Raw genomic sequence first — 10,911 nt, forward strand, 5'->3', positions numbered from 1 at the left:
ATCAGCGAGTGACCTATATCAGCGAGTGACCTATATCAGCGAGTGACCTATATCAGCGAGTGACCTATATCAGCGAGTGACCTATATCAGCGAGTAACCTATATCAGCGAGTGATCTTGTTGGAAGTGAAGGCACTTGAAACTCGGAAACTGGGTTGCCGGTATCGTACCCTGGTCAGGGGTAATAAACAGCTGTTACATAAGGTCTAGGAGGCACCCAGGCAACTTGGAGAAGGAGGAGGACAGAACACTCAATTGACAGATTCTGGGCTGGTCCCGGGCACTCGAAAGTTCACTGTCTCAAGGGCTCCCATAAAGCGTAACACCGTGGAATCGTGGCTGTTGGCTTTCCAACAGATCTATATCAGCGAGTGACCTAGCTTAACGAATTTAGCAGGGCTGCAGGCCAAGATTTGATAAGAAAATTGTTAGGAGCGATATCAAATTTCTTATCATATATTTAGATGCAGACCCTGCTAAGTTTGTTAAGATGAGTCACTTGCTGATATAGGTCACTCGCTGATAATATAAGTTAGTAGAATCTAAATTTCTATTTCACTGAGTAACTTTAAGGGACTCAACTGAAACAGTTTAATTGAATTGAAATCTTATAACGAGAAATTTCTATGCACAATCCTACTTTTCAGCATACCCAACTAGTTGAAAATTTTGTGATTGCAACTTTCACTTCAGAACCCCACGTTCTTTCCAATTCTGATCATATTCCGAAACCTCAACAAAGACAAACCGCTCATCACAACCACACGCAATGCCCATTTCAAAGCCGGGCTCTCAAGAAGACGGAGATATCTTTGACATAACTTTACAGAGAGGTGTTCTCGAGTTCCTACCTTTAGGCTGCAACTGTCCTTGCTGGTTATTGGTTCATTGTCATCATCATTTCAAATAAATCTCATCGTGTCTGGGCGGGAACTTGCACTAACCTAAGACGGAGGCTACTCTCACTGATCTCTTCTGATTGCGATGCCACGACAACTGCCGTGGAAAGTCGGAGGCGTGGCCACGAAGCAGACGTCCTCGCGCCCCAAACCCGCAGCGAGTCTAGCGAACCCAGCTCCGTCTCATCCCGTCCTACCAACACCAAAACCAAAATCTGAACCGACATCGAACCTGAGTAGGAAGCGGAGGCGGAGTCTGGCGCTCACCTCTGGCAGTGCGTACTCTCCTCATCTGCGTCTCGCGTAGCTGCTTGGGTCATGCTAACCTGCCAGCTCGATCGCCCTCCACCTCGCCGCCACCTGAGCCACACAAGGAAGAGTACGGCTCTGCTTCCCCCCCTGCGCCTCCCCCCTTCTTCTCCCCGACTCGTACAGCAACTGATACCTCATAGGTTCATGATTGAGGGAATGGACCATGACGACCAGTATCGCATGGTCGAGGACGAGTTCCTCGCCGTGGCGGGGGAGTTCACGCGCCACCTGCACGCCGCCGAATACCAGCGCCTCAAGGGCCTGGCCAAGTCCCAGAACGCCGAGGCCATCCAAAACATATCGCGGCCCGTCACCGGCAAAATGACGGACCTCGTGAAACGGCGCCATGCAGCCCTCAACACAGCTTCCAGCCAGCGGAAGGGTATCGCGAAAGTATGGGGCAAGCCGTCTGCTGGAAACGGATCAATGACTGGGGACGAGAAGGAACCGTCTCATCGGCCTGCTACGCTGCTCCAGGGGCTGATGGACAGTCCGAGGAAGCAAACCGTCCTTTTGACCTCGGTAATGACGGGAGCACGGGCGAGCTCAGGTCATCGGGATGCCGTGGACGTTAGTCCGTCGAGAAGACGTCTGAATGCTGGGTTCGTGCGCAGCAACAGCCTGGCTCTGCCGGAACGGAAGCATCGGGTACCCTCTGTCCGACTCGAGTCTGAGCCAGCACCGGACTCGGACGATGATGACGACCTTGACGCTCAACCCTTTTGGCCTCGCAAACCTGAACCACGGCGTCCGGAGCCAGATTTGAGACTCCCCTCCAAGCGGGCATCAACCCAATTACCTCCCACAAGGACAAGATCCGAACCCAGCGATGCCCGCAATCCATTTCTCAAGATCGACACAGCACGGCTACCCCCTCTAGCTCAGCAAAGCTCTGAAAGCAAGGAAAAAGTCTCAGGCAACGACAAGGACGAGGAATATGATGATCCCCTCGCCAGAATACGCGCCCGTAGAGCAGAACAGAAGCGACGTCGCGAAACAAAGGTTCAAGACGGCGTCAAGGAGTTGGAAAGCCAAGCAGCAGCGCTCAACTCGATCCCCTTCATATGAAAATGCCGAATCATAAACCAGCGATGTCGAAACGCATATCTCAACCATCAAGAGGCGCCTCTTTCAAAGCTAAGGGTCGCTACGCATGTCATCCTTCCGGTCCCTTAATTAGGTTTGAGTGCTGAGTCACTTTGCACCAACTCTCCCTTTCCACCGAGAGGAGGGAAGGCGGCTCGGAGATGCGGATAAAAAAACGCAATCTCTTCTCTCCCGTCCCCCAACAGAAGACTCCAAGAGTCCAAGGGCGTGAAGGGCACTGGGCATGCATGACCCCAATAGACGAAAGTTGTGAGGGTCTGATGCCTCTTCCCATCCCTCACTCCCAATACCCGGTAATGCGGTTACATGCTGCCAGTGCATAGCCTGTTCTTATGCGTTGGCTTTGTTGTCGCTTTGGATACTGGCTAACTGGTGAGCTGCATTGGTTGAATCCAAGCCCGGCCGTTGCATTCGGCTTGCATGAAGTCAAGGGCCCTCTATTGGCTCGGAATGGTTCCTGCCCACTCGGCCGCCAGACCGAGTTGCGTGGGAGCAGGGGAGAGAGCCGGGGAGACGGCGCCAACCGCCCGTTCCGGCCATGGCTTGACAAGGTTGGGGTAGCATTTTCGGCATGGTGAGTTGCTCAACACCATGCCATGGCCAAGGGTGTCTAGCTGCATTAGCTGGGGATTCTCAGGCCCAGCCCCTCGGCTCCTTTCCCCTCATGTCCCTGGGCCTGAAGATGGCGAGGGATAAATACGATGTCCCCTTCTCCCTTACCAGTCTCTCGGGCTGGAGGGATTCGCCAACCTTCTAGATCTGTAGCACGACTTGAAGATTTCAAGGGTCGACATGGCCGCAGCCACTCTCCGAGCAACGGCTCTCGCAGCCATCCTGGCTGTGTTCGCAGACCAGACCATCGCGGCAGCCGTACCGTCAACATGCTGCCCCCGTTTTGCGTGGGAGGATGCCCAGCTGACCGAGGCCGACATTGCCCAAAGCGATGCCTCGCTGTTCGGGTTCGATAGTGACACCACCAGCTCCAAGGGCAGCACTGCAACCTGCAAGCTGCTCCCCGGCGATACCGCATGGCCATCCCAGACAGTCTGGGACCGCTTCAACGCGACCCTCGGCGGAGCCCTCATCAAGACGGTGCCCCTCGCAGCGCCATGCTATAGCAACTGGCATCAGTACAACGCGGAAGCGTGCCAGCACGTGAGGGAGAACTGGGGCGACCCGCATCTCCACGTCAACGACCCGGCGTCCGCCATGTTCCCTCTTTACCAGGGCCGGACGTGCATGCCGACCGAGGACCCGAACAGTAGCAACTGCACGCTGGGCGGTTACGCGGCCTATTCGGTGGCCGCCACCAAGGTGTCGCATATCCAGCTTGCTCTCAACTTTGCTCGCAACGCCAACCTTCGGTTGGTCGTGAAGAACACGGGCCATGACTTTGCCGACAAGTCGATTGGTGCTGGCGCCCTGTCAATCTGGACGCACAAGCTCAAGGACATTCAGTTTCTGGCCAACTACAACTGCAGGGGATATAAAGGGCCTGCTTTCAAGCTGGGCAGTGGTGTTGAGACTGAGGAGGTGTACAGAGCTGCTGAGCAGAACAATGTCACCGTCGTTGGTGGAGAATGCCGGGTGAGTCGAGCCTGCCCTAAGCCGATCGGTGATGGTTTGAGCTGACGGCGTCTTAGACTGTAGGCATTGCTGGCGGATATATTGCTGGCGGTGGCCACTCTCCCATGTCCTCCCTCGTTGGCATGGGAGCGGATCAGGTTTTGTCGATGGAGGTGGTGCTGCCCAACGGGCGATTTGTCACTGCCAGTCAGGACTCGTATCCTGATCTGTATTGGGCTCTTCGCGGTGGCGGTGGCAGTAAGTCCTGACACCCTAAGCCTTCTGTCAGTTGATTATGTGCGTTGACTCGAGAATCCAGGCACGTACGGCGTGGTGACTTCGGTGACCGTCCGGGCTTACCCTAAAATGCCTCACACAACCATGACCTACGCCTACACCACGGGTCCCAACGTCACTGCTGACACCTTCTTTGCCTCGCTTGGAGCTTACATGAGCTACTTCAACGCCTTCACCAACGCCGGAGCGCACGGTTACTTCCTGGTCGTCTCGATTGGCCCGGGCCAGTACCTCTTCAGCATGATGCCCATGTGGGGACCCAACATGACGAAGCCGCAGTTCACCTCCCTCGTGACGCCCTTCCTCAACGACCTTTCAGACCTGGGCATCTCCGTCACGCCCGTCATCACCGAGTACTCGAGCTTCTACCAGGCATACACGAGCACCTTTGGGCCCGAACAAGTCGGCGGCACCGACAACCACGCGGCCTCGCGGCTCTTCCCCCGGGAGAACTTCCTTCCCGCCAAGCGCAACGAGACCCTCGCCGCGGTCCGTTATGCCGTCGAAGCGGGCGGCGTGATCGTCGGTTACAACATCCGGTCGGCGCCCAACGCAGCCGCCAACCAAAACAACAGCGTCAACCCGGCCTGGCGCAAGGCGGCGGGCTTCTTCATCCTGGCCGCGGCATGGCCGGCCAACGCGACCGACGCGCAAATTCAGCAGGCCAGCGAGACGCTGACCAACGACTGGATGGCGCGGTGGAGGGCCGTGTCGCCCGGCGCGGGCGCGTACATGTCTGAGGGAGACATCAACGAGCCGGATTTCCAGCAGGCGTTTTATGGCGAGCATTACCCCCGGCTGTATGCACTCAAGAAAAAGTATGATCCGACGGGGTTGTTTTATGCGCCGACAGCGGTCGGGTCCGAGGATTGGGTGGTTAGGGATCAGCTGGAGTGGATTCCGACGCAAAATGGGCGGCTGTGTTGGAAGTCGTGATCGAGGGGTGGTAAGGTATTGTGGTATGGATAGTGGATGGACTTGGCTAGATGACATGAAGCAGTATTAGTTTTTGTCTTATCTGATGAGTATGAACTGCATGCTGTGGTGAGCGCTGCCGCCTGCTTCCAGTACACTCTTCGGGGTGGTACGACGCCAGCCTCGCCATATGATCCAATTGACCATTGACCAGAAATCTGGGCTCTCAATCTCTATCTATGAGACTTGATATGAAAAGATTTGCCGTTGTGAATATCAGAAATCACTTTGACGGACGCCACGACTGGATGTGATTCGAGATTTCCTCATCATATCCAACCTTGGCGTGTTTGTTAGTTGGGCCAAGCCATAGCGAAGACCGGAACGAGAGCGGTGCAATAAGACGGACTTAAAAACTCCAGTTACCTGGGAAGAGAATCTTCATATGCGAGCAGATGAAGGACCAGCTCAAGCTGGACCCCTGGGAGCGAGTAGGCGGGAGTGAGGAACATCAGGGCGGAGATCCTTCCAAGAATCCTATCACAGCGATACCTAAGTAGATGTCGTGTCGGAGCTGACTGGACATGCCCAGCAGACACCGCAAAAGACGTAGTAGGACTTACCTTCGGGCCGAGCAGGACCGAGGTACAAGTACCTTACCTATGCAAGCAGCCGAGGCCTTAGCAGAGGCATCATAAAATAAGGTAGTATTCTCAAAAGCTATTACTTCCGGCTCCTCACCATTCGTGTATCAAGCCTTGACCGGGATTTCCGTCACGTCAATCTCGTTGTTAGCAATCAACGAGACGTCGTTGTTGATCTTGGTCCCATTGGAACGAGTCGCTTGGATTACCACCCTCTTGGCCCACGCGACGGCCATGGTATGCGGCGCCACCGTGATGGTCTTTGTCATGGTGCGCTCCTGGAGCTCCTCGACGGAGTTGCTCTGCGCAAAGGTGAACTGGTAGTTCAGGCTGACGGACCACTTGGCCAGGGCGTAGTTGGCCTCGGACTCCATCTTGATGCCCACGCTGTGGCTCGAGCTTGTCGTGTTGGTCTTGCGGATGCCCACCGTGACGGTTGACGGTTGACGTCTGCATCAGGGGCGTGCCGTTGCGATGCATCTAGTTGACGCCAGCAACGGTGCTTGTCCGTCCGACGTCTGTGGAAGTACGAAGCGAGTACCGTGGGAAGGGCGTATAAACTGGGAGGGTATAAAGGAGTGCTGGACTCTTCCTAGTTCCTGCAACTGATCAATGCTTACATGTACCAGCTCTCAGACTTCGATACGCATTGCTCATATCTCTCCACTCACTTCAGTATACCCACCCGCTCACCCTCACGACTCTCTGGGAGACTTCGTTCAGCCCTCTCGAGTAGCCCCTGACATCATGAGTGGCATGAATCTCGCCGTGGGCAACGGAAACAGGATTATCTCCTATGGAGACCTCCGCGTGACCCTCACTTACTTCTTCATACCCGTCTGGAGTGACAGCGGCAGCGGGGCAGCACGCAATGGCACCCTTTGGCACCTCATAATCGAGGATGATGGCATGCGGCCCCTCGGCAGCGTCGTGATCGGCAATGACAATAATATCGTCGGGCGTAGGTCGAGCCTCACCCTGAAACATACATTGATGCCGAGAGCCGACTGACACTAGTTGAATACCCGTAGAGTGGGCCGTCTTCCTCGTCGGCGACGACCCGGCAAACCGCAAGCCGGGCCAGGACCGCCTTTCTGTCAAAGCCCCGATCGATTACGAAATGGTGTGGAACGACGAGGACACGGGCGCCACAATGGACGGCTCAGTCTGGCGGCCTTGTGCCCCCGACGGCTATGTAGCGCTCGGCGACGTGGCCAGCCACGGCCACGGCAAGCCGTCTCTCGACAAGGTCTGGTGTCTGCGGTCGGATCTGGTCGCTGACGGCGCAGTTCAAGTCGCCGACGAGAAGAACCAGAGGGTTCCCGTCTGAGACGAGCGCGACTCCGGCGGCAAGCATGACGCCTCCTTCTGGGACGTGTTCCCGCGGGGGGGCAACAGCTCGTCCGAGCACATCCCCGTGCTGGCGGGCACGTCTCTGACCGTATCCGGTTACGGGCTGCCCGCGGAGGCGCTCAAGGTGCCGGCGCTGTACATGCCCAAGGTGGCCAGGCCGTTTTTCCCACGGCCGCCGGAGATTCCCGCAGGCGGGTGGGTGCCCGATGTCAGGGAGCTGTTTGACGAGATGGAACAGAACGCTATCACGCTGCCGTTCACGAGCTTCTTTGAGCCCAACGACCAAGCGAGCCTGCGCCACATCCGCGGACCCCCTTCTGCACAGTCAAGAAGAAAGTTAGCTGGGAGGTCATGGAGAAATTCCCTAACTACCAGAGCTCAGTACATACGTGTACGTAACTGTTCCTGAATTATCAGAGAGCTAGCTAAGAAAGGTTGTTATCTCAGGGCAGTTTTGGTGGGTGATCCACCGGATGACCCGCAGATGACGGCCCCGCCTCTGAATACTGTAACACTTTTATTTTACAGGGCGGCCGCCAGGCCGCCCGAAAAAAATTCAAGAGACTGCGCAGAGCCAGGTTACCCCTTAAAAGTCGAAAAAAGTAGGTAGGAGCAGAGGTCCAGTCTGATCATTGACGCATCGCCGCGGTATCGGCAATGCATCGCTGTTGTTGCATAGATATCTGCATGTTAAGGCTTTGGGACCGCCTTTTCAGGGGGGGCGTTATGTCCGGCATTTACTTAACACACCTACACACATACACACATACTAGAGCACACCGTATATAGGGAGGCGATTCGTGATCTATTTTTTAGTATTGTACATATATAAGATGGCAGCCTTCTATATCTTCCGTGCCGCCTTCAGCTGCTTGGCGAAGGCGTCAAGCGAGAGGTTACCGCCCTCTACGCGCTGCCTTTCAAGCTCCTGGACCGCGTCCTCCTCCGGCCACCCCTTAGCGCCAGCGAGCCTCACAACCTCATCCATAACAACCTTCCGCATAGAGAAGAGCTGCCTCTCGCTACGGAGGCGCCATTGTGAGCCCCACCGCTTCTCCAGCTCGGCAACAGAGGGCATCATAGCGAACCCGTGGCGCCAGAGCTGATACAGGTCCCCCACGGTACGGAGTGTACGTGGGAACCGGATCTGCGGCGCGCCTTGTTGTTGTTGCGCAACGGTCATAGCTGGTGCCCCGAGCATCGTAGGGCTTGAGACCGCAGCTACTGTAGCTGGAGGATAGCCATGTTCTGGCCTAGAGACCGCCGTCGCTGTAAGCGGGGGTCCGGCTAACAGCGTTGATGGTGTCTGGCGTTGTGGCTGAGGCGGTGAGAGTAGGGAAGGCTCATAGCCCTGCTGGCGTGTGAACTGCTCGGTACGGTGTAGCTTCCCCCCCGGGGAAAAGGTGGTGACGACCTGATATTCCATCCGACACATATCGGCGACTTGGGCCTTCAACTGCTTTACCTCCTGTACTAGCTCGAATGCCGCCTTTCTACCGCCTTCTCGACGGTGAGCTGATAAGCTGCCAGGGTTCTGAGCTTCTCGGAGACCTCTGGGATCACCTTCTCAATAGCTGTGCCGCGGTCGTCTTCAAAGCTCTCTTGCGTGGCCTCCCTCACCTTGCTAGAAAAGGCGCTGAACTGGGGCGACCAAAACAATGGATCCTGGAAGACTGGGTGCCCTGGGTACTTTGCTATCAAGAACACAGCGTCCTGCAATAGGACGTCTCGGAGCCAGTGCAACAGCTCGATGAACGCGCCGGTAGCCTTATCGTCGGCCTCGAAATTCCGCCAGTGGTCGAGTTGCGGCCATATCTGCGAGCGTAACCATGGGTCTGGCTGTACCGTTGCTCTTGGTATATAATAGCTGCCAGCCCACGCAGGTTCGAAGTCCGCCGTGGCGCGCATGAACTCAAACGGCAAGGTAGTTATATAGCAGCCAGTCATCTGGTCGCCGTTTTCCCACCGGCCGGCGCGTCGGATCTGCGCATCTGACACCCCTGCCATATCGGCGTTTTGGGCTGCTGCCACCCTTGGTGCGTGGGTAGCCTTGCTTGTATTGATGCCGCACATGCTGTAGAAGTCCAAGGCCCACTTGTGGGCTGTTGCGTACGACAGCTGCCCTGTATAATCTGCCTTGCTCCGGCGTAGCACCTTCGTCCGGTACCACAGCTCTGGTCGGCTCAGATTCGGGAACGGCTCGGCGGCAGTCTTCTCGACCTGCCAACGGAAGAAAAACCAAAAGGCAAGCTGGCCGACAAGGCAGGACTCTGGATTGCGATGCCGTAAACAAGAGCCGTATTCGACCCGGCCATGTTGATTCGTCTTCCCCTGGTTCATAAGGACGACGAAGGCCTTAGTCGGGACACCCCCTGCCTCCGTCTTAATACCCTCTTTCGGCAGATCCAGACAAAAGCAGTCGGCCAGCTCGAGGGGCAGTCTGTTGCTCGACCGTAGGAGCATATGGTTGCCAAAAAGGAAGTCAACATTTGTCCGGAAGCCGCTGCTTACGTCGCTAAATCGCCAGGCTGCCGCTGTATGCTCGGGGATCTTCGCCGGCGAATAGCCATCCTTGATCTTGTTCAGGATCCGGTCCGCCCACTCCTTACGGCTGCGGCAAGCAGCTTCACGGAGAATATGCCGCATAAGCGCCTTCTTTGCGAGACCGTTAGGATGTGGAGCAGGGTTCTCGCCACTCGTCTTTTGTTGCGCATAGAGGTTGATAATAGCGCTAGAATAGAGCCGTACAGTACTATACTGTAGCTTGAGGGCAGAGGAGGTACCGCTCGCCGAATCCGGACCGAGGTGATCGCGATCCGACTCCGAATCCGACTCCGGCTCCGACTCCAACTCCACCTCTTGATCTTGAGCTGGAACTCCACCCACAACAATCACATCGGCGGTTTCTACCCAAGTGGTCAACGACGATGGGCGGCTCTGGTCCCACTTTTGCTTCTTCAGCTTCCGCTTCCTTTCTGCCGTCCGCCGTTGCGTCTCGGCCTTGCGTCGTTTGCCGCGTTTTGGAGCGCGGGAGGCGATCTCTTCGTCAAGGAAGAGTACCAGCTTCCCTTCGTCAACAAGGTGGCCAGGCAGGGCTCTGCCTATCTGGTACTGCGCCGGCCAACCAGGCGGGATCTCTGGGAAGCGAGATTTGCACCATTCCTACATCTCTGTTAGTTGCCAGGCTTCCGTAACAGGGGGGCCGGGCCAACTTGACTAACCATCCACTCGGCCTGCTTTGGTCCGTATGCCTTACGCGTGTTCTTAGGCCTTACGTCCTGGTCGTCGAGCAGATACCTCTCAACGACGGCCGAGACCTTCGTGTTGACGCGCTGAACAAGGCTCGGATCTAGCTGGTCCATCTTGATACGCCGTACCGATAAAACAATGGTGGTGGTGGTAGTGGTAGTGGTGGTGATGGCATTAGTAATGGTGGTAGTGGTAGGAGTGACGTGAACGAAGCTAAAGGCGCAGGTGCAGCTCGGTTTCTTACGCGCCGGCGCGCGTATCAGAGTGTAGGGTGGGGAGGGGGGAAGATTGGGGCGGAGGGAGGGAGACAACGCAACGCTAGTATGGCTAGCCCTGAGGAAAGCCGCTTATTTCCGCCCAATTCGCTGGTCATCCGGGCCAGCCAAGCCCAGGAAAGTCAGGGCGGCAGCGCGCCCAAAGACGGGGGTATTCAGAGGCGTCGTATCGGTCATCCGCTGGCGCGGATGACCGTCACCCACGCCAACCGACCCGAGATACAGTGGGGTTCCAAAAGTCTGTTACCACCCCACCCACTTTACGCGTCTCCTCGACGCGTCCACTATCATCCTC

At 56.4% G+C, this 10,911-nt stretch overlaps 4 protein-coding genes across 4 annotated transcripts; 3 read left to right on the forward strand and 1 right to left on the reverse strand.

Moving 5' to 3' along the window:
- Positions 1–983: 983 nt before the first annotated feature.
- Positions 984–2,278, forward strand: N657DRAFT_635697 (uncharacterized protein; the record flags this gene model as incomplete). The annotated part of the gene is made up of 3 exons (XM_062791360.1): positions 984–1,173; positions 1,232–1,277; positions 1,351–2,278. 3 exons carry the CDS (start codon positions 984–986, stop codon positions 2,276–2,278), a joined length of 1,164 nt encoding a protein of 387 aa, XP_062645452.1.
- Positions 2,279–3,109: 831 nt separating this feature from the next.
- On the forward strand, positions 3,110–5,116 carry N657DRAFT_657710 (uncharacterized protein; the record flags this gene model as incomplete). The annotated part of the gene is made up of 3 exons (XM_062794832.1): positions 3,110–3,904; positions 3,961–4,141; positions 4,203–5,116. 3 exons carry the CDS (start codon positions 3,110–3,112, stop codon positions 5,114–5,116), a joined length of 1,890 nt encoding a protein of 629 aa, XP_062645453.1.
- Positions 5,117–5,647: 531 nt separating this feature from the next.
- N657DRAFT_635699 (uncharacterized protein) lies at positions 5,648–6,113 on the reverse strand (the record flags this gene model as incomplete). The annotated part of the gene is made up of 3 exons (XM_062791361.1): positions 5,648–5,673; positions 5,719–5,755; positions 5,859–6,113. The coding sequence occupies 3 exons, from the start codon at positions 6,111–6,113 to the stop codon at positions 5,648–5,650; spliced, it is 318 nt and encodes a 105-aa protein (XP_062645454.1).
- Positions 6,114–6,486: 373 nt separating this feature from the next.
- Positions 6,487–7,517, forward strand: N657DRAFT_682747 (uncharacterized protein; the record flags this gene model as incomplete). The annotated part of the gene is made up of 4 exons (XM_062796509.1): positions 6,487–6,700; positions 6,771–7,057; positions 7,094–7,416; positions 7,475–7,517. The coding sequence occupies 4 exons, from the start codon at positions 6,487–6,489 to the stop codon at positions 7,515–7,517; spliced, it is 867 nt and encodes a 288-aa protein (XP_062645455.1).
- Between the last annotated feature and the right edge of the window lie 3,394 nt (positions 7,518–10,911).

This window comes from Parathielavia appendiculata (genome assembly GCF_033297405.1).
Source record: "Parathielavia appendiculata strain CBS 731.68 unplaced genomic scaffold N657scaffold_11, whole genome shotgun sequence".
Classification (NCBI taxonomy): Eukaryota; Fungi; Ascomycota; class Sordariomycetes; order Sordariales; family Chaetomiaceae; genus Parathielavia; species Parathielavia appendiculata.